The sequence below is a fragment of the Peromyscus leucopus genome, chromosome 2 (assembly GCF_004664715.2).
Source record: "Peromyscus leucopus breed LL Stock chromosome 2, UCI_PerLeu_2.1, whole genome shotgun sequence".
NCBI classification, from domain to species: Eukaryota; Metazoa; Chordata; class Mammalia; order Rodentia; family Cricetidae; genus Peromyscus; species Peromyscus leucopus.
In genome coordinates, this window is record NC_051064.1 from 56,332,363 (window position 1) to 56,355,896 (window position 23,534).

The following is a 23,534-nucleotide window of genomic DNA, read 5'->3' on the forward strand; positions in this document are numbered from 1 at the left end:
GTTCCCCACCTGCCTGATAAAGTCCCTGAGTGTCCAGGGACATGTGATACTTGGGACTTGAGGACACAGTTCAGAAAACCTTTGTTGATTATTTACTTCCATTAAGATCCAAAAAGACTATAAGGCAAAGGGGTTCTGATGATGCTTTAAATATGAGTAGACATCTAATTGAATTTTGGCTACTAAAGTTGAAAGTTTTTTAGCTTTCCAAAAGGTATTACCTAGAAATTGGTCAATATAGACTGATTTGAAGTCAACTACTTATTAACATGGTTGCCTGTATAGACTCTCAAATGTAGGGTCGACAGGAACAGGCACACATAAATTTTATTTCTATTTTTAGTGCCCTCTCAATTTTTTTAACTGATGTTATAGAATCTTAGTCTTATGTAATATGCTCTTATTTTAGGTTTTAGTAAAAAAAAATATTTGGAATAAAACAGTATTCACATACTAAATACAAACGTTTTAAAAAACTAGGCATTACTAAATTACTTATTCTCTGTATTACCATTATTGCCTTAAATTTGTATCAGTGCACACTTGGTTTGTCTTCTCTGCAGCACTAGGGGTTAAAGTCAGGGCTTCACGCACGCTAGGCAAACGCTCCACCACTGAACCATAGCCTCAGTGCACAGCTCTTAAATGACTTTGGGACCTTGGTATGTTGAATCCCTGAACTGTGAAATCTGATTATCTGGAGCCAATACAGACTAGATGAGGACTGCATGATTTTCTGCTGAAAGTTCAACCATTGACTCTCTAATTACCTTCCTCCAGACATCTTCCAGATCTATCTTTTTTACCATCACAGTCTCCAAATGTGAGCTTCCTACAACGCTGCCCTTAACAAGACCTGGAAAATGTGTCAGTGCTTACATCTGTCTGCTTTTCCTTGACCTTAAGCTTTCCTTTTTGAGGACTAAGATTCCCTGCACTGAAAAGCCCCATTTCCTGTTAACCTCTCTCTCCCCGACAACAGGTTGATTTGTACTCAGCAGCAGCAGTGAGAAAGGCCCTTCGTGCAGTGCTCAGCAGCTGCATTATGATCTCTTGCTTTGTGGGGTTGAATTGATTCAGCTCTCCAGCTCCCCTCAGTTACTCCTAGTTGCATGTATGCAGGGAAGAGAAGGCTCTGACATTGATGAAGAGATACCTGGCTGCGCAGTAGCCGAGATTGCGGCAGATATTTAAGGCATCGATAGGTTCCTTTATTCTAGGCACTGTACAGTCCAGTGCTTTATGCGTGCGAATGTTCTTGAATCTTTAGACTTCTAAGCTGAGTAGGCAGTGCGCCATGAGATTTACTGTGTGACCTACATATAATCCAGTAATACGCCCACCCTCCTCACCCCGCCCAATCTCGGTGTAAGGACAACAGTAGGTCATCCGACCGCGTCTTGGCGAATGGTTAGGCACACAGCCAGTCAGTGCTCACTGACAGCTGCGGGCCAACTCTCAGCTGCTTGTAGCTGGTCCTGTGCGTCCGACATTGCTCACAGAGGGTTAGTGCCTCCTGACCTCACAGTCCTCTTGGGCTGGGGCGCTCCCGATTCCGCGGTGTCCCTGCTTTTCGGTCCCCGACGGAGGGCAGCCTAGCGGTGACGCGGGTTTCCCAGCCGGCAGTTTTAGGACGCGGCACCCGGAAGTGGCGGCTGGAGCGGGAGCGCTGAGTTGTCGGGCGGCGGGACAGCGGCCCGGAATAGGGGGCGGGGGCGTTGGTCATGTTTCCCTTCGGGCCCCACAGCCCGGGCGGGGACGGGGCGGCTGGAGCTGAGGAGCCGCCGCCTCTCGGAGGGCCGGCGGCAGCTTCCAGACCGCCCTCTCCAGCTCGGCGGCCGGCGCCTCCACAGCAGGGAGCTGACGCGGCCCCTCCCCCGCCGGCAGCCCGCAGCCCTCGCCTCCCGGGCGGCCCCGCTCTGTCCCCGGGCGAGCGCGCCGGAGAGCCCGCGGGCCCCGGAGCTCTGGAGTTGTCGGCTGCTGCAGCGCAGGCAGAGCTGTCACCGTCCTCCTCGCCGCGCAGGCGCTCGAGGCCAGACTGCAGGGCCGGCAGCCGGGGCCGGCAGGGCCTCGGCGCGGGCCTGGGCGGCCCCGGCGCCAGACTGTTCGGCTGGCTGAGAGAGCGAAGCCTCGGCCGCGGGCTGTTCGTGGACCCGGCGCGGGACAACTTCCGCACGATGACTAACCTGTATGGCTCCATCCACCCCGCAGACTCCGTGTACCTCAGCACCCGCACCCACGGTGCTGTCTTCAACCTCGAGTATTCGCCCGACGGGTAAGCGCCTGCGCCCCAGCGGGCTCCCTCCGCTCAGGCCGGCGGCGGCTGCTGGCCGCCGTGCCCCTGGCACTTTCACCAGCACATTGTCGCCTCTGAGCCCCGACCTGGCCTTTGGAGGTGGGCAGGCCAGGGCTTCCCTTCGGGGTCCTGGAGGCTCGGTGCAAGAGAAATACCTTAAGCTATCGCTGCAGGTCCACCAGAGCCAGTCCACAAGTAGGACATTCTGGCACACAGTAGGTGCTCAGTGAATGTACTTTAAATAAATGCCCGTCACTTCGCTGCCATCCTCGGTGGGCCTTCCTCTGAGCTGAGTTTGTTTGTGTTAAAGAGTTCAAGGTAGGAAGCTTGCAGAATCTTTGGCCCTCATGCCAGATCCTGCCATGAGTTGACACTCAAAAACTCTAGAAAGATACTAAGACACTGCAGAAATATGTTTCTTGGTGTTTGGGCCATTTATGGGATAGGCTACATGCTTGGGTTAAGGGTATCTTTTTTTTTTTTTGACTGACGTTTGTTTGCTCTTGGTTTACTTCAAGCTATAGGAAAACTTCAAAACTATCCGAGGTCTGTTTAATACTTTATCTTGTGAGCGCAGAAGTTCAACGACAACCAGAGGAAAAATACTGCTCATGGTTTCACCTTAAAATGACATAACTAGTAGCATTGTTATCACATCGGGCCTCTGGGTTACTAGTCTTTGCTTAGTTAATGCATTCATTCATTCAATCCTTCATTAACCAGATGCTTCTGGAACACTTGATAGGTTGCAAATGCATAGATAACAGTAGTGAGTAAAACTAGCTAATGCCACTCCTTTTACTGAGCCTGGGCTCTATTAATTCAGTTGGAGATGAGATTCTAAGTAATGCACAGTGTATACCTACAAACTGAGATGAAGGCTTAAAGCCTGTGGAGCTAGGTTACCTTGAAAAAGTGATACCTGGATCAAGAGCAGAAAAAAATGGCAGGAGAGAAATGAATCAAGACTGCTGGGTAAAGAATAGATTTATTTCCTATGAAGATGAACTTACGTTGAAGGGCCATATTAGTGTATAATGTTAGAGGAAATGGAAATAATGAAGCAAAACATTTTCAAGGAAGGAAGACCTAGAATATGCCGAGAAAGAAGCATGGGAACACAGTTACTGAGCAAAGTAAAACCTGTTTTATTATTTTAGTTCATTGACGAAAATGCTTCTTCCTAATGATGCCTTGTACTAGGATCTCTGGGGCTTTTCCTTCTAGTAGCTGGCTCGAGTTTTAGCAGGGGGTGCATACCTGAATTCAGAAGAAAACTGATGAGAAGGGAAACTTTAGTTAGCTGAAGCTTATTCCTTGAACCTTCTTCCTTTATGTGATATTCTTAAAGCTTCCTCCTCTCCCCAAATACTGTCTGTGCCTCTCTTTTCTGTCCCTCAACCCCTCTCTTACCAAACTCTATACTTTGAGGACTTGAGAAGTAGGTGTGTAATTCTCTGGAGGTAGAATTTTAAATAGGATATGGTGAGTCTAGAATTAATTATGAAAAATTTAAATTGCCAGGGCTGTTAGAATGAGGGATATTACATATAGTTTTCATTTGAATATGGACTACATTCTCCCAGAGAAATTTATTTATTTTGTGTCTCATGGTTGCCCTGATACTCACAATGTAGACTCAGATGGTCTCAAAGTCACAGAGCTCCACCTCCCTCTGCCTTCCAAGTGCTGGGATTAAAGGCATCACATATTCATACAGGTTCATGTGCATTCCATGACTTATATGTGGAGGCACAAGTGTGGAGGTCAGAGGGCAACCTGTAGGAGCCATTCTTTTCTTCTACCATGTGGGTCCCAGGGATGGAACTCAAGTAGTCAACCTTGGTGGTAAGGCCTCTACCCACACAGCCATCTCCCCAGCCCCAGAAGCATTTTTAAAAAGTAATTATTCTGGTACTCAGCCCATGAAATAGTCAGGGAACTTGCTGTACAAGCCTGTTGATCTGAGTTCTGATCCCTGGAACCCATGTGAAGGTAAAAAGAGACCTGACTCCGCTAGGTTGTCCTCTGACCTGCACATGTACCCATATATCACACACACACACACAATAATAACAACAACAACTTAAGAGGCTTTAGCCGGGCGGTGGTGGCACACGCCTTTAATCCCAGCACTCGGGAGGCAGAGCCAGGCGGATCTCTGTGAGTTCAAGGCCAGCCTGGGCTACCAAGTGAGTTCCAGGAAAGGCGCAAAGCTACACAGAGAAACCCTGTCTCGAAAAACGAGAAAACAAAAAAAAAGTATATGTATTGCAATTTCAAGAAAACAAAGAATAGATAATTTCCTTCCAAATTAGTAGAGAGAAAAGTATGAAACAAGGGAAAAGATTACAAAAAGAAGGTAAGAAGATGTGGCTCAGTGCAAACATGAGGACCTGACTTTAGCACCTTTAGCACCCACACAGGCTGGGTGTGGTATCTCATATCCCTAACCCAGCACCTTGTGGAGAGAGGTTGACCCCTGGGGCTCACTGGCCATTCACTGTAGCCCCAAAAGTGAACTCCACGTTCAGTGAGAAACCTGTCTCACACAGTAAAGTAGAGAGGCTGGAGAGATGGCTCCGTAGTTAAGAGAACTGGCTGCTCTTGCAGAGGACCTGGGTCCCAGCACCCACAAGGCAGCTCACAACTGTAACTCCAGTTCTAGGGGACCCATTATGTACATATGTGGTACACATACATACATACAGGCAAAACACACAAATTAAATAAGTAAATTTTTAAAAAATACGTAGAGAGCAATAGAGGAAGACAACACACACACACACACACACACACACACACACACACACACGAAAGCTTATCCACATATGCACAGACATGAAAAGGTTAGCAAAGGACAGAAGAAAAAAGAGCTGTTGATATTTAGTGGTAAAACACTTGCCTAGCATGTGGGTTTAATCCCACTACCCTCCCATACGATGAAGCATAATAGATAAAAAGCACAAAGAATAGCTAAAAATAAATCCAAATGTTACTAAGTATAATAAATATAAATGTTCTAATGAAAAACCAAAAAAACAAGCTGCCAGGAGTCAGGCCAGGAGGGCCAATTGAGCCCATTAGTTTGACACAGGCTTAGACAATATATCAAGACCCTATTTCAAAGGGATGGGCAAAGACTGTTTCATTACAAGGGGAGATAATTAGAAGGGTATAGAAATATATATATAAAATGTATATATAATATATAAGAAATATATATATATAACATTCTAAAACAACTGGTAAATTACATTAAAAGAATAAAATAGACTTGAAGGAAAAAATTACTAAAATGACTAAGTTATACCATAATGGTGAGAACTCAGCTCTACCTGGAAGCTTGAATGGGTATTTACATAAAGATTAAACAAGTATTAGATTTAAAATATAAACATCAGACTGGAGAGATGGCTCCGAGGTTAAGAGCACTGACTGCTCTTCCAGAGGTCCTGAGTTTAATTCTCAGCAACCACATGGTGGCTCACAACCATCTGTAATGGGATCTGATACCCTCTTCTGGCATGCAGGTGTACTTGCAGCTCCTGCCACCTCCAAAAAAACTTTTATTTATATGTATGTGAGGGTTTTGTTGTGGTTTTGATTTGAGATAGAGGTTTACTATTTGGTTGAAGCTAGCCCTGAACTCACTATGTAGCCCAGGCTGGACTTGAACTTAGGGTATTCCTCCTGCTTCAACTTCCTGAGTGCTGGAGTTACAAGCATGCACCACCATGCTCACCTACCAAAATGTATTTAAATGAAAAAAGTTAGTTGTAAACAAATGTGAATGAGAAAACTTGGGGTAGGGGAGGAGATAAAAAAAAAAGTTATGCACCGGTGGTGGTGGCACACTCCTTTAATCCCAGCATTTGGGAGGCAGAGCCAGGCGGATCTCTGTGAGTTCGAGGCCAGCCTGATCTACAGAGTGAGTTCAAGGACAGGCTCCAAAGCTACAGAGAAACACTGTCTCGAAAAAAAAACAACAACAAAAACCAAATTATGTATTTCTTCATCAAGGGGCTGGCTTATACCTATCAGGCTAATTAGATAAAACCAGACATACGACTCTTTCCTTTATGGCTTTTTAGTTTTGTCTCATATTTCACTCAAAGCCAGCCTTTCATGAACTGAGAGTCCACAGACACTCTGAGCATAGCTTTTTGGAAGTCCTCAGCGTGGTTGCTAAAAGTGACAATCTCTGTGGGGCACACAAAAGTGAAGTCCAACGGGTAGAAAAAAGAGGACATGTACTTTCCTCTGTAATCCAAAAGCTTGATTTCCTTGAAGGTGCTGTTTACCACCAAGGTGGCTGTGAAGTCAGGTCTGGCTTTCAGATATGTGCATTCTGGGAAGCCATGACGGCGTGAGTGAGAGCTGGACATGCGGGCTACCAGACACGACAGGACACAGAACAGATCTCAGATGGCAACCCTTATAAAAGAAAGCATTTAGTGTGGGCTTGCTTCAGTTTCAGAGTTTTAGTCCTTAGTCATTTCAGGAGGGAGCAAGGCAGCACGCAGGCAGACATGGTGCTGGAGAAGGAGCTGAGAGTTCTACATCTGGATCCACAGGCAGCAGGGAGAGAGAGTCACTGGACTTGGCTTGGGCTTCTGAACCTCAAAGCCCACCCCCGTGACACACTTCCTCCAATGAGGCCACACCTCCTAAGTGTGCCTCTCCCTGTGAACCAATGGGGGGGTTAGGGGGGACAGATGGCTAGTCTTAATTTAAACCACCATACTGCCCTTTTGTTAACGTCTGAATAGTAATTTCCCATTATTCCTGACTTCACTCTGCAGTTACCTCTAACCAACCATAGTACACAAAGGGCATATGAAAAATTCCAGAAATAGCTCAGAAGTTTTACATTTTATGCCAGTGTTCATAGTTTGATGAAATCTCTCGTCATTCCACTTTGTCTCACCTGGGACATGTCATCCCTTATACTTATATTCATACTGTGTGCAAGAACACATTGCTAGGCACTTGGGCTCTCAGTCACCAGCTCAACTCAGGTTTCACAGTGCTGTGTTTAACTGTTATTTTTGGTAGTAAGACTACAAAGCACAAGAGTAGTGGTGCTGGCAGTTGGAGTATGCCAAAGAGAAGCCATAGTTCATCCTGTAGTTGAAAAGATTGAAAGTTCTCCACTTGACAGGGAAAAAGCAGAACAAAAAACAACCGTGCCAGACTGCTGGCATCTGCAGTGGGGTAATGTGCTTTGAGAGTAAGCATACTTGTGTAACTTCCACCACAGTGCAGTTACAGCTGTTAGGCTTGATTATACTTGTTATTCTTCATTTACAGATTCAAGCTTGGCATTAGTGTGTATAGGAGGAGGACAGTATGTGGAGGATTCCTTACTGTTTGGACTTTCAGATATCCACTTGGGGTTGGAGAGCTTTCCCTGATGAATAGGAGGACAGTTATGATGTTCCATGGTCTATAAGATACTCATTCTCGGGGGCTGGAGAGATGGCTTAGCGGTTAAGAGCACTGACTGCTCTTCCAGAGGTCCTGAGTTCAATTCCCAGCAACCACATGGTGGCTCACAACCATCTATAACGAGATCTGGTGCCCTATTCTGGCCTGCAGTCATACATGCTGTATACACAATAAATAAATAAATCTTTAAAAAAAAAAAAAAAAAAGATACTCATTCTCTCATGTATATTTAGGTTGCTTTCAATTTCTCCTTTTTACAGTGAAGCATATCTTCATGTTTCTCGTGTTTATTAATAATTTCTTCACTCTACTAAATCCCCAGAGAAGAAGTTATCTATAATATGTATAGTTATAGATAAGTGAGCCAGAGAGTGTGAGAAGAATGAACAGGAAATGTGTCGCTTTCTTTCAGGTCAGTCCTGACAGTTGCCTGCGAACAGACTGAAGTCCTGCTTTTTGACCCTATTTCTTCAAAGCACATAAAAACCCTTTCTGAAGCGCATGAAGACTGTGTGAATAATATCAGGTGAGTATGCTAGTAAATAATGAGCTTTTAGTGTGACTCAGAATCTGGTTTGCAAGTTAGTGAAAATGTGTCATGCATTACCCCGTTGCAAAATTCCCTTATAATTACAAATTTTACTGTTAATGACTTTTGGATTGGAACTTTTCTGCAATATATTGTTTACCTCCATGCAATTTTTTTTCCTTTTCTCTTTGTGTGTCAAGGTCATCATTATGAACTTTAGCCATGTGCTACTATACTACTGCATTGGCTTAACATCATCTCTCACAGTCATACCACACCCACATCCAGACTGTTGAGAGAGAGAAAACATCTTTGTAACATCCTTCAATGCTAACTCCTTCCCTAGTCAAAGATTTGGGAAGTAAATTACAGGTGAACAGTTGGGTGGATTAATATGCAGTCCTTAAAATGATGATTGTAGAGACTATATAACACTATAGACAAGTGTTTGGGACTATGTAAGTTAAAATTATACAAATTCTACAAGTATATAAGTTAATACAGAGGATTAAAAGATGGTGTTTATTAACTCCTAGCAGTAATTTACATGGGTAATTTACTATTAATTTTCTATTTTCTAAGCTATATGAAATGAAATTGTATTTTATAGTTATGACTTTTAATGTTATTTTAAAAAGAGATATGAAAATTGCTTGCAATTTAGGTAGCGTGCTGTGTTCTGCTGAAACTCTACTGATGCATGCATGCAGAACTAGAGAACAAGTAGTACAGAGTCGTAGTTAGGTTCCAGAGAGGACAGGCCTGAGATCTGCACAGGGCTGAAGCTATCGGGTCCTGGCCTTCCACTGCAGCACTGATAGCTGGTAGTTATGATCTTATCAGTTAAAACGATTAAAAGTACTGAGGAGTTTGGTGTAAAGAAAGACCCAGAGCCACATTCACTACATGAAGCCACTAGTTGAAATGTCTGTCTCATTTATGAAAGGCTGAGAAAAAAAAAAAGCTGTTTTGCTCCCTGGGTCTGTAGGTTTTAGCTGATAAAGACACAGCCTCATGACAGAAATTGAGTGAAGGTACTTGCCAGGTTAGTGACTGAATGTGTACTATTTCCAATACTATCATGAAACTGGAGCCCTGAAATGTCATTATAAAACCTAGGGGCCCAGTAATAGACTAGGGGCCCAGATGGCCAAGTAGAGGCAATCCTGAAACCCTTAAATAGGAAGGAGAGAAAAAGTTAACTTCGTCCACTCAAGCCTATAACGAAAATTTCAACATTCATGAAGACATCTAATATTAATACAACAAAGTCAAACCACCAGAACAGGGATTTCTCTGGATGAAATTAACTTATGGAGTAAGTAGTCCAACAAAGAGTTTATTTTTAAAAATAAATTATTTATTTTTTTTTTGACTAGGTAATACATGCACGTGGTACAAAATTCAAAGGTACAAAAGGGTAAACAGTGAAAAGTAAGTCTATTTCCACCTCTGTCGCCTAGCCACCCAGTTTCCCTCCCCAGAGGCAACCACTATTACTAATTTGCTATCTTCTCTGAGATAGTTTATGCATGTGCAAGCATATAAATACACACATACACACACATACCCCACATATACTTTTATATAAATGGTAGCATTCTACACATACTATTATATGCCTGGCCTTTTTAACTGAACATATTTAGAGATCATTTCATTTTAGTATCCGTGGGATGATCTTATTCTTTTTAACGGCTGCATAGTATTCCATTGATTGGGATAAACTTTAAAACATTTTTAGGATGCTTAAAGAGATAAAGGGTGTTCTTTATTAAAGAGAATGAAGAGTATAAATCAAAAGAGGTGAAAGAAGCAGGTTTATATAGTAAAGAACACATGGAAATTAAAAATGTTGCTATATAATTGTATTTTAAAGAGGGAGGGTGTAGCTAGGGCTTTAGCTCAGTGATAGGGTACTTGCTTAGCATGTCCAAGGTCCTGGGTTGGATCTCAAAACATTGCTGGGGGAAACAAAAGACAAAAAGGCTTGACACTTGAAGGGGCATAGTTCCAATTTGGGGCTGGTAATGTAGCTCAGAAGTAAAGTGTGTGCTTAGCATCTATGAGGCCTGAGTTCAATCTCTAGCACCAGAATTAAAAATAAAGACTTGGGGCTGGGGATGTAGCTCAATTGGGAGAGTTCTTGTTAGCATACGTGAATCCTCTGGATTTCATGCGACACACAATCGAATGTGGTGGCTCAGCCCTGTCGCCCCAGCACTTGGGAGGGAAGCAGGAAGACTGAGAGGGACTCAAAGTTATCTTTGGCTCTATATTGAGTTGGAGGCCGTCTTGGGCTACATGAGACCCTGTCTCAAATACAAAATAAATAATAATAACACATTTTAAAATAGAAAAAATTTAGGTTTAATTGATCAGGTGAAGTTTACTCTTTAATCGTTGATGAGTGAATTGGAAGTTGGAAATAATACCAAAATATTCACCCAGTACATACAAAGAAGGATTAAGAGGTATTAAATGTCTATAACTTATAATACAGGATTAACTGAGAAACTACAGCATTTATAAAGAATGCAGAACTGAACATGGTGGTGCACACCTACAGTCCCCGCATTTGGGAAACTGGAGGATCCCAAATTTGAGGCCAGCTTGGACCGCAAGTGGAAGCTTATTTCAAAATTAGTTGATTAATTAACTAATTAATTGTAAATAAAAGTTGTAGAGATTTCTGGAAATGAACTTGATAATTGTTCAGACTATTTAGTAATGAGGGAGAGCCAGTTTCTTTTTCTTTAGACTATGAAGCAGGTTCAAGGTGAATCTGTATCTGGACAGGTTGTGGTAAAACTCTAGATTAAATCTTAAGAAGTGGGAGCTGGAGAGATGGCTGAGTGGTTAAGAGCACTGGCTGCTCTTCCAGAGGACCTGTGTTCAATTCCCAGTGCCTACATGGGGGCTTGCAACTCTCTATGACTCCAGTTCCACTGAATCCCAAACCCTCTTCCAGCTCTGTGGGCACCAGGCACACGTGTGGTACACAGACATACATGCAGACAAAATACCCCTACACATAAAATTAAAAACTACTAGAAGTATTAAAAAGCTGTAAAGTTAGAAGCCAATTACATGTGGGAGTATAAGTCAACTGACAAAGGGCTGCTTCTCTGCTGATGTGAGGAGAAAATGGAGTGTGTTTGATAAGGCTAGACTAAAGAATTATAATTAGCTAAAATGTTCACTGAACTATTAATAGTGCAGAAAATAGAATTCTGAGGGTTTTTCTTTACTGATGCATTGGATACGTTTAAAACAACACTAAAACTAAAGCAGTAAGCTAGGTACAGTGGCGTGGGCCTGTAGTCTCAGCTGTTTATGAAGCTGAGGTGGAAAGATCACTTGCAGCCCAGAGTTCAGCACAGCAAACCTCGTCTACAAACAGGTCAGCGGTGCTAGCGATGCAGCCCGGTGTAGCGCTCGCCAGCACCCAGCATGTGGAGGGCCTGCATTTGCTTCTAGCATTGCATTGCAAAACACAAAGAACAGGATGATTGAGACCCGTAGATAAGCCCTGTCCAGTAGAAACCTAATGCTAGCCACATGTGTGATTTTTGTTAGTATATTACTAAAGAAAGAAGCAATATTAGTTTAAATGTATTTAGACCAATATTTCCAAAATACTATAATTTCAACATGTAATCAGTACAAAATTCTTGAGATATTTCACTTCCACTTTCTAATGGTATCTTCAAAACCCAATATGTATTTTATACTTAGAACATATCTCAGTTCACACTGGTCATATAGCAAGTATTTGAAAGCTAAATGGAACTTAGAGATACCACATTTAACAATGTGGCTTTATACAGCAGGAACAATAGTTAATGTGGGAAAGTTTTGTACTGTGGGATAATGGTACAATATAATAAGACCCATAAGGAAAAAGACAGAAATATTAAGCAATTCCAAGCATTTTTAGATTAGTGCATAATTAAATGTGTGCATTAAAAAACAAACAAACAACAACAAAAAACCCACACAACACTTAAGGGGGCTAGAGAGATGGCTCAGAGGTTAAGAGCCCTGGCTGCTCTTCCAGAAGTCCTAAGTTCAATTCTCAGCAAGCACATGGTGGCTCACAACCATCAATAATGAGATTGGATTGGATGCCCGCTTCTGGAATGCAGACATACATGCAGGCAAAACACTGTATACATAATAAATAAATAAATAAATCTTAAAAGGGAAAAAAAAACACTTAAAGGAATAGGTAAAATTTTGCAAATACAATTTATAGCTTCAGACCACTAGAAAGGGAGGACACAGCCAGTTCAGTTAAAGTAGGAAAACCTCAATTGGTTTTTGGTTTTTGTTTTTGTTTTTAATTTAAAACAGAGGAAGGATAAGAAATAGAAGTTCAAAATATAGACTATTCTCAGAAAACATACATAAATTGATGTTAATTAAAAGACAGTCTGGAGCTGGGTATGGTGGTGCCTTTAATCTCAGCACTTGGGAGGTAGAGGCAGAACTATGAGTTCTAGACCAGCCTGATCTATATAATGAGTTCCAGGACAACTAGAGCTACAAAGTGAGACTGTCTCAAAAACACAGAATGATAACAACAACAACAACAACAACAACAAAACCAAACAAACAGTCTACAATTTGAATAAGAAAAGGAATAATTTGTATGATTTATATATATGTATATGCATATATATTTTTTTTACAGAGCAATATCATAAGAAAATAAGTGAGAAAGCTAAGACTATCACTATTGGACAGATGAAAGAGCATAGGCATTAAGGGTAAAATGTATAGTATTTGTAGTTAAAGGGAAAACTCAAGATAATCACAAACTTTTATGCACCTTAAACCCAGCCCTGGTATCACAAAGCAAAAGCAAAGTGCCAAGTCCATAGTGCTGATGAGGGTTTTGATAGCTGAATACAAAGCTAGTCAGTGTAAACCAAGCTGTTGAAGAATTAAGACTGCACATTTAAAGTGTCCTGAGTAACATTTCTAATAAAACAAGTGCTGAATAAGTAATTATATACATGTATGTACATTTTAATACAGAGTTTAATGAATAGGAAAGAAAGGAACTCTTGGACTGCAAAGGAAGTAGAAGCAGGAACACTGAGAAGTAAATAGGCTTCAGCTTTTACCCTGTAAGATCTGCCAAGTGCTGGTGATCCTGAGCTTTTGTTTTGATAGAAATGAGGAGCTCAGGGGACAGAAGATTCTAAGGTCAGCTCCAGATAAAGGTTCTTCTAGAATACTGTAAAATCTGGAATCCCAAAGATCTCATCTGCAGTATAAACCACTCTGAATCTAGACTAGCGTCAAGGAAAATGGTTAACCACAAGTCAGTGCTCATACAAGCTCACCCTGCTGTACAGTCCAATACCTCCAGCCAACTTGGACCAAGATTGGAAGGACTTTCCAAGATACCTGTAAAACAAAAACATTTTAGTCAGCCAGGTGTGGTGGCCCAAAGCTTTTAATCCCAGCACTCCAGAGGCAGAGTTAGGTGGATCTCTGAATTGAAGCCAATCCCGTCTGAATAGTGAGTTCCAGCCTGGCTGGGCTTAAAAAACCAATGCTGGTTGTGGTGGCACATGCTGGTAGGATTTCCTGAAGAGGTAGAGGCAGAAGGATCAGAAGTTTGAGACCAGCCTGGGCTACACATTAAAACAAACAAAACAGTCGTAGTAGTGCACACCTTATTCCCAGCACTGGGGAGGCAGAGTCGGGAGCATCTCTGAGTTCAAGGCCACCCTGGTCTACAAAGCAAGTTCCAGGACAGCCAGGGCTTTGCAAAGAAATACTGTCTTTGAAAACAAACAAACAACAAAAAGCCCATAGACATGTAAGTCCTCCCTGAAGTAAACACAGTACCATAAAAAAGCCAACTACTCCCAAACTAGTCTATTAGTACAGTGAGTTTTTGACTAAGATACATACCATCAGAGGTTTTCATCAAACTAAATTTAAACACTTTTGTTGAGTAGTGTGCCATGAACAGCTGAAGTTGTTCTGGAGAAGACTAAAGTGTGGAATAACAGCCCTTCCTGATGTGAAATGTAGTATTGGACCAGAACTCGAACAAGTGACAGTGGACTGATAGATCACCTAGAAGCAGACCTGTGAGATAGGAATGTTTTTACATAAGAGCAGAAGCACTGCAAATTGGTGGAAAAGATGGCATTGATAATATACATGAAAAGTTAAAATCAGATCTCACACCATAGCTGAAAATAACTTCTAGTTAAAAGCCTATGAAAGCAACCCTTTAACGTTTCTAGAGAAGTAGAGAATATACTTATGTCTCTGTGTGAGAAACTATTTTCCTAATTTATTTTATGTACATTGATATGAGAGTATTGGATCCCCTGGAACTGGAGTTATAGACAGTTGTAAGCTGTCACGTGGGTCCTGGGAATTGAATCTGGGTCCTCTAGAAGAACAGTCAGTGCTCTTAACCACCAAGCTATCTCTCCAGCCCAAGAAAATATTTTTAAGCTGGGCGGTGGTGGCACACGCCTTTAATCCCAGCACCCGGGAGGCAGAGCCAGGCGGATCTCTGTGAGTTCGAGGCCAGCCTGGGCTACCAAGTGAGCTCCAGGAAAGGCGCAAAGCTACGCAGAGAAACCCTGTCTTGAAAAACCAAAAAAAAAAAAAAAAAAAAAAAAAAAATGAAAAGAAAATGTTTTTCAGACACTAAAAGCATAAACCATTAAAGACTGGTGAGTTCAGCTGAGTGGAACAAAACATCATTGTAGTTTTGTTATAGAAACCCTAACAGAGCCAGGTGGTGGTGGCGCACACCTTTACTCCCAGCACTTGGGAGTCAGAGATAGGTGGATCTCTGTGAGTTCGAGGCCAGCCTGGTCTACAGAGTGAGTTCCAGGACAGGCTCCAAAGCTACACAGAGAAACTCCGTCTTGGGAAAAAAAAAAAAAAAAAGAAATCCTAACAGTATGGAAAGATAAAGGCCAATAGAAGATACTTCCAGTCATGAGCAGAAGGATCTTGAGTATGTTAAACCTTCTAACAAATAACAGAGAATCACAGTGAGCAATACATTTGGAAAGGTTTTCAAGCTCATCAGTTGTCTGAAGAAATATAAGATTGGCCTTGATGCGAAGTAACCCTTAGGTATATTGATAGTCTAAATAGGTAACACAGTTTTCAAAACAGTTTAACAATGCTTGGTAAAATTAGAGATCTCTGTACTTTTAAGGAATTAATACACACCTTAACCATATGAATTAGGTGCATAAGGAAGAAAGGTTCATTATAGCATTAGAATAGAAAGAAGGTAGACATGACTCAATATGTCTGTTAAGAGGAAAGCAGATAGTTTAGTGTACAATGGAATACTATACATCAGTTAAACGAACCAAAAACATCTCGAAGTGTAAGGATGAGACAGAAAAAGCAAACTGTAGAGTGAGCTGTATGGTATGATACCATTTATATAAAATTTTAAAGCATCACAAACTTAAGCTTGATGAAGGCATGCATTTGTTCTGTTTTATCCTAGCACCTAGAACTGTGCCTTGTACACAGTGGGTGCTCATTAGATATCTCCAGAATAAATTGGATATAAAAAGTATGGAAAATGATGGATACATACATATTAATTCATGGTATTAAACATGTGCATGGGGAATGACAAATTTTGGATAGTGGTTCCCTCTGGAGAGGGAGGGAGGGGAATGGGCTTGGGGAGGGACTCACGATGTTTGTATTTTCAGACAATTCTGAAAGATAACGAAATGTTAAAATTTGATGAGCTGGGTGGTGGGTATCATAGGTGTTTGCTATATTCATTTTAATTGTCCCTATTTCTAATATTTTACAATTGAAAATTTTTATATCTCAAAAAGAATAGACTTGTGTCAAGTTGTTTGCCCCTACTCAAGGTGACAATCGACTAACCCGTTTGGATTCTTTATCAGTGTCAGCTCTCATGTGCTGCTGTGCAGCGCGCGCCACAGCACACGTGCCTACCGATTTCAGTCTAGGAAAACGGACTGTGATGCCTGTTTAGAAGCACAAGTAACTTAAAAGGTTAAGGATCTGAAAGGTCTCTGGGTGCATAAATTTAAGTGTGCACTACTGAATAATACTAACTTCCATTTCTTGAGTCTTTACTGTGTGTCAAACCAGTAAAACACTTTTAATATGCTATATTACCGGGCGACAACAGGTGCCTTGCTTCCAAGCCTGACAATCTGAGTTTAATCCCTGGGCCCCACATGGTAGGAGGGAGAAGCAACTCCACAAAGTTGTCTCTAACCTTCTCACGTGCACCAAAGAGGAGTGTACGCACATGTACACACAAGTACAGGTTCATACAAATTCTTACATTTGTCTTGCATGTACAGGCCAGGCTGGCCTGGCTGATCTTGACCTTGTCCTTCTGCCTCAGGTAGTTTGATGTTTATTGTGTCTTCATGTGAGATAGATACCATGCTTGTTTTAAGTAAGGCATAAGGAAATCATGACTCTTATAAAGAGATGTCTCCAAGGCTTCATATACAGGAAGTAGTAGAAATAGAATCGTACGTGGTTCCCTCACTGTAATGGTGGGCATACGTACATTTTCTGGTTTCATTCTGGGTAGCTATTTTGCAATTCTTGGTAATGTCTTCTAGTTCATTTTTTATTTTTGTGGATTGTTAATCTTACAGAATAACAATAATGAAAGTTGAATATTTTCTGTTCATGTTTTAAGAAAGAAAAATGTTTATGATTTAAATACATTTTATAGGCTTCTTATTCCTGAGAACTTTATATTTAGATGTAAGAGTCCATATAGCAATCCAGATTCCTATAATTATGAGGTTGTAAGAGAAAGCCCCAAAGTAAAACTAAGAATATTCACTCAATGATGTGACAGAAAATCAATGTAGCACCTACTTACTAATCCAGAGTCTTTGTTGGTCTTGGGCTATTTTGTATATTTTACACAATATAAGACAAATACAGTGTTTGCCAGTTGAGAGGAAATATATTTTATGCATATGTAATTCCATAAAACTCTGAATGTGATATTGGAGAAGTGGTCAAGATACATATAAAATCATTGGCAATAGCAGATCTGATAGAGAAAATACCAGAAAAAACAAAGTGACAGAAATAATGGCACAAGAACACCTAGAATTTTGTGAATATCTCACTGGCTCTTGGGACAGCTGATAAAATCTGAGGATTTATGGATAAGTGATCATCATTATAGTACAAAACTCAAATATGAAGGGAAGATATAATCTATTATAATTTCATTGCAGAGATTATACCCAAAACAAAACAAAAAGACCTCTAGAATTTAATCCAGTTTAAGAATTTGCATGTAGTTAAATTTTTTAAAAAGTTTCTTTTCATAATTTTTTAGTTTAAATTTTTTTAAAATACTCAACAATATTTTGACTTGGACAATGAGATGTAGGTACTAAAAGAATTCACTTTTGGGGCTGGAGAGATGACTCAGAGGTTAAGAGCACTGGCTGCTCTTCCAGAGGTCCTGAGTTCAATTCCCAGCAACCACATGGTGGCTAACACCATCTATCATAAGATCTGGTGCCCTCTTCTGGTGTGCAGACAGAACACGGTATATGTAATAAATAAATAATCTTTAAAAAAAAAAAAAAAGAATTCACTTTCAGTTCCCTTTATCCTGTCTCAGTGACCCTCAAATAGAAGCTTAGCTTCTTCAGACAGAGGCCCACCCAGAGCCTTTATAGCCAACTTAGAGTTGTGTGGGCACAGTTGAGAGGGTCTGATTCAGACAGATTTCAGTGTTTGGGCAAGCTCCTACTTGTCAAAGAATGTAGAGTTAGAAACACCTCATAACTTTTTTCTTTCTCTAAGACAGTGTCTCATGTAACCCCGGCTGGCTTTGAACTCACTGTATAGGCACATATGACCTTGAACTTATGATTCTCCTGCTTCTGCCTCCCAAGTACATGCTGGAATTGCAAACCCTGGGCTTCATGTATACTAGGCAAGCACTCTACCAACTGAACTACATCCCAGCCTAACAGTTACAGCTTTCTAGGCTATTCTAAGTTTTAACTGGAGAGGAATGGGCCACATATCCAAGGGCTTATCTAATCCTTTCTACATATTTTGGGATAAAAATTGCCATAGATGATGTCTTCATCTACACATTACTCTTATTAGTGTATGATTTACCAATATAAAAAAATTTATCAGTTAATACTTTGGGGGAAAATGAATGAACTAAAGTCAAAGTATTGAATTTTTCATTAAGGTAAACTCAATTCAAAATTAATTAGCTTTTACTCCAATATTCATTCTACATTTTGGAGATTAAAATATTCTTTATGCAACAATTACTTTTTAGTTATTTTATTTTATTTCTTATTTATTTTGGGGGGGGGGTCGAGACAGGGTTTCTCCGTGTAGCTTTGCGCCTTTCCTGGAACTCACTTTGTAGCCCAGACTGGCCTCTGAACTCACAGAGATCCACCTGGCTCTGCCTCCCGAGTGCTGGGATTAAAGGCGTGCGCCACCACCGCCCAGCTAAACAGGAATTTTTTTTTTCTTTTTTTTTTTTTTTTTTTTTTGGCTTTTCGAGACAGGCTTTCCCTGTATAGCTTTGTGCCTTTCCTGGATCTCGCACTTTAGACCAGGCTGGCCTGGAACTCACAGAGATCCACCTGCCTCTGCCTCCCGAGTGCTGGGATTAAAAGGCGTGCGCCACCACCGCCCGTAGTTATTTTATTAACAAATACTGAAAAGCTTATTTCCTCTATCTTACTTAACTTTTAAAATAAAAACCCAAAAGTTTGGGGTCCTGGTCATATCAATGATCTTAAAATTCCTATGAAATCATCTCACTATTTTCCTTAAAACTCCTCATGTGGCCCAGAGTGGTGGTACATTCCTTTAATCCCAGCATTTGGGAGGAAAAGTCAGGAGGATTTCCGTGAGTTTAAGGCCAGCCTGTCTGCATAGTAAATTTCAGGTCAAGCAGGACTACATAATGAGATCCTGTTTAGAGGAGGCAGGATGGAGGGAGATGAGGAGAAAAGCCATTAGGAATCACTGGAGGAAGTCAGTAAATTCCCCATTTGTCTCCTGAACCACATACAGCGATCTTTTACATACCTGTGTGTTTCTTACCTCTGGGAGTTCCTATTCCTTTTCAGTCAGTACTCATTGAACCTTTCCTAACCCATCTCTTTATTTTGCTTATTTTACATAATAATTTTATGTAACAATGTGTTTTTATCTTCTGGGTAATGAACTTCTTTATTTCATTCATTTAATAATGGTAATTTACAGATAGAACTAGAGATGTAGGTTAGTTGGCAAAGCGCTTGCTTTTATGCATCAAGCCCTGGGTTTGATCTTCAGCACCACATAAACTGGGCATGGTGGCCCACTCCTGTAGTGAGACAGTCCTAAATTCAGTGTTATCTGAGGCCAACCTGGGCTATATGACACCCTGTCTCTAAGTCAATTTTAAAAAGGAACACATGCGCTTGGCACTGCAGCTCTCTCTAATCATGTGGTAGATACTTTCCCGTCTTCAAGGAGTTTATAGCTTTGTAAAGTGACTCTTTATACTACAGTGACAGTGTTTAATATTATGATAGAAGTGCACAGGCCAGCCTGGGCTACCCAGAGAAACCCTATCTAGAAGTGTAGAGTGCTGGGGTGGGAAAATAGCTCAGTAGATAAAATGCATGTATAGGAATCTCGGTTCAGCTCGCCAGCATCCACCAAAAAGCTGGGCTCAGTGCACTCATGTGTAACTCCATTCTAGCAGAAGTAGTGAGTTTCAGTCAAGAAGCCCTCCCTCAAAAAATAAAGTGAAGAACAGCAGAGCAAGACAGCCTCTGACTCCGTAAGTGAACCTACACATACATGTGCACATACAGATATACCATACATGCACCCCCCAAAATTACAGAGTGCTTGGGGAACTTTAGCATATCTGTAAACTGCCCTAGACTGGATAAAGAAGGCTGAATTTAATTAAAAAAAAAAAAAAAAAGCATCTGGCTTCCTGGAGATGACAGTTAAATATTAAAAAGAAAACAAAATTAAGAAAGAGGAGGAAGGTGGGCTTAGAATTAAAGCCATGATAAGTGTATGGCCACACCGCCTCCAATGTGCTAAGCAAGTTCACGTACAGAGCTTCTGAGGAGAAACAGCCTGCTTAGTACTTGGATGGGAGATAGCCTGAGAATAGACTAGAGATTTATAAACAAGAAAGAGACAAATAAAACCATGATAAATTGCAGTAAGGTCGTGATGTTGTTACACAGAATTATATATAATTTTATGTTGGAAGAAGCTCCAGCATTCATTTGTTCTACCGGAGACTATGAAGTTATATGTAACAATATTTGCTAAAGATACCATACTACTATTAAATTAGACATAAACAAAAGTGAGTGGTCAGTTATAAGTGTTTGTATGTTGTTACTAAGGGTTGGGAAATTAGTAAAAATTATAAAAAGTCTGCATTATAGCCTAAGTCCGTCTTACAGTCTTGACTAATAAAATGTTGCCATGGGAGATTATTTGGGGAATGCTTTTCAGTTAATAGATTTAAATGATGGCACTTTGAGTCACAATGTTTGTATGTAAACTTGTTAGTAGGAAGAGACATTACTTGTAGCAAATCTCTATTATTAGAATCGTTTGTCTAATACAGTGTCCCCTTGAGCAGTCAAGTCTTTAAAATCTGTTTTCTATGAAATTTTCTTTTTTCATTTCCTAGGCAGATTCTGGAGTTCTTTTCTTTCTTTCTTTCTACCAGCTGTGCTCCAAACACCTATTCACAATTTCTAGTTTCAAATAAAATCAACAGTGACATGGGCCAGTTATAGTACATCTCTAGTAGCAGTCTGGCTGTGTGGACAAAGGTCGCTGTCTATTGTGTCAGAATCGCTGGGGTTCTGCAGGGAGGTTGCAGTCCTTTGGTTCCCATTGGTAATTAGAGATTGTTTCTAAAGTCATGTTTTCTAAAGTAGAGATTAAATGAACCAGTTTTTCTTTTCTGCTTTTGTAGATTTCTTGATAACCGGCTATTTGCTACCTGCTCTGATGATACTACAATAGCACTGTGGGATCTGAGAAAATTGAACACCAAAGTATGCACTTTACATGGTCACACTAGCTGGGTGAAGAACATCGAATATGATACTAATACAAGACTCTTAGTAACATCAGGATTTGATGGAAATGTCATTATTTGGGACACTAACAGGTTTGTAAATAGGAGACTATGTTAGGAATGTGATACTGTAAAACTTTTTTTCTCTTTAAAAGGTGGTGAACAAGTTCAGTGTTCTGATCTAGAGTCGGGGAGTGGGGTGTCAAAAAGTTAAGCTTTGTTGGGGAAGAAAAACAAGGGAAAGTGATTCCTAGGCTGGGGACATGGCTCAGCTGATTGAGTGCTTACTTAGCATGCATGAAACCTGGTGTTTGCTCCTCATCACCGCATAAAACCAGACATGGTGATGTAAGAATGTTATCCCAGCACTCCAGAGGTAGACACAGATGAAAAGTTCAAGGTCATACTTGATTACATAGCAACTTGGAGGACAGCCTGAGCTACATGAGATGCTCCTGTCTGGAGGGCATGGGTTGGGGGGAGCGGGTGTGGTGGCGCATGCCTTAATCCCAGCACTCGGGAGGCAGAGGCAGGTGGAGCTCTGTGAGTTCGAGGCCAGCCTGGTCTACTTAGAGAGTTCCAGGACAGGCAGGACAATGTAGAGAGACCTGGTCTAAAAGAAAAAAATAGGAGGAGGAGGGGGAGGAGGGGGAAACCAAAACTACCAAACCATGGTTCCTTCTTTGATTACATTTAGTCATGTATAAAGATTTTAGAACTAAGATTTTATGTATAGATAGTTCATTGGCAGAGAGATCTTTTCTAGCCTGCACGGGCCCACCACTGCAAAACAAAAGAAAATGGAGGAAGTTACATGAGACCAAGGCATATCTCTGCTGAAGAAGATTGGTTTATAAAATGAATTTCCTAAATATAAGGGAAAATATTTTTATTTCCTATGTGAAACAAAAATATTCTTCATTCTTTGGTCATTTGATTCTAAACGTATTTATTTTCTGCATTACAAAAGCAGTTTTCATTTGGAATGATCCTGATCTAGAAGTGGTGTTTAGAAATAACACATGGTATTGTTTGGGTTGTCTGGGGAAGGAAAAGGATACCTGCTGGCACCCGCTTGGCAGGACCACAGTTCCTCAGCATCCTGTAGTGCACAGCACAGTGTATACAGTGACCTCAGCTATGGAGCATTGCAAGAATATGTTAGCTTACAGAAAAAGTGTTTGCAGGGGTGAAGCTTTGGTGGTGGTGCTTGAAGTTGTGCTTGTCACTAAGAGTGGTGTGGTACATTGTTAATATAGTTAACATATTAGAGTCTTCAGATGTTATGTTAAAAAGGAGATAATTCTTAGTAAAAAAAAAATTTCTAGGTACACCCAATGGTTTGAGTGAGGAAAGAGTTACTGTTTTTCAACAAATACAAACACACCTTTTAAAATGCAGATGTAAGCCGGGCGGTGGTGGCGCAGGCCTTTAATCCCAGCACTTGGAGCAGAGCAGGCGGATCGCTGTGAGTTCGAGGCAGCCTGGCTACAAGTGAGCTCCAGAAAGCGCAAAATAACAGAGAAACCCTGTCTCGAAAAAACCAAAAATAAAATAAAATAAAATAAAATGCAGATGTAAAAGTGTATGGGGTTAATTTAGGAAGAAAATTTGAATAGGAATATAAGTAATCATTTCCAAATTAGAAGAAGAGTGAAAACATAATAAAACAGTCAGTCGAAGAGAAGCAGAAAATTGGGTGGATAGGGTCATTTAAAAAGCAAACAGGCCACACTGATGGCACATTTCTGTGATCCAAGTGCTTGGGAATCTGAAGCAGGAAGAATTGAAGGCCAGTCTGGGGTACATAGTAACATTTTGTCTCAGAAAACAAAAACAAGCTGGATCTGTAATCCTAGCTACTGGGAATGTTGAGGCAAAAACACTGTAAGGCAAAACTAGGCAATTTAGTAAGACCTTGTCTCAAAATAATGTAATCAAAGGGCCAGGGCTCAAAGGCAGAGGACCTGCTTAGCATGTGTGAAGCCCTAGGTTCAATCCCTACCACTAAAGGAGCCAATTAAAATACAGTGGTAGATTAAACAGTAATATCAAACTGTGTGTTCTCTAGATGAGCTACATAAAATATAACAAAACCAGAATAGGGAAGAAAACTGATAAGTATTCAT

General features: G+C 40.9%; 1 protein-coding gene across 2 annotated transcripts in view; it reads left to right on the plus strand.

Annotated features, from left to right (window-relative positions):
- Positions 1 to 422: 422 nt before the first annotated feature.
- The window catches only part of Dcaf10 (DDB1 and CUL4 associated factor 10), a 45,057-nt gene continuing 21,945 nt past the window's right edge, over positions 423 to 23,534 (plus strand). Inside the window, exons 1-3 of one of the 2 annotated variants that reach the window (XM_028859503.2) lie at positions 430 to 2,275; positions 8,160 to 8,273; positions 21,301 to 21,498. In XM_028859503.2, coding sequence (XP_028715336.1) covers positions 1,725 to 2,275; positions 8,160 to 8,273; positions 21,301 to 21,498 — 863 coding nt within the window. In that variant the 5' untranslated portion in view covers positions 430 to 1,724. Of the gene's footprint in view, positions 2,276 to 8,159; positions 8,274 to 21,300; positions 21,499 to 23,534 lie in introns of both variants that reach the window. The other variant, XM_028859504.2, reaches the window with a different exon arrangement.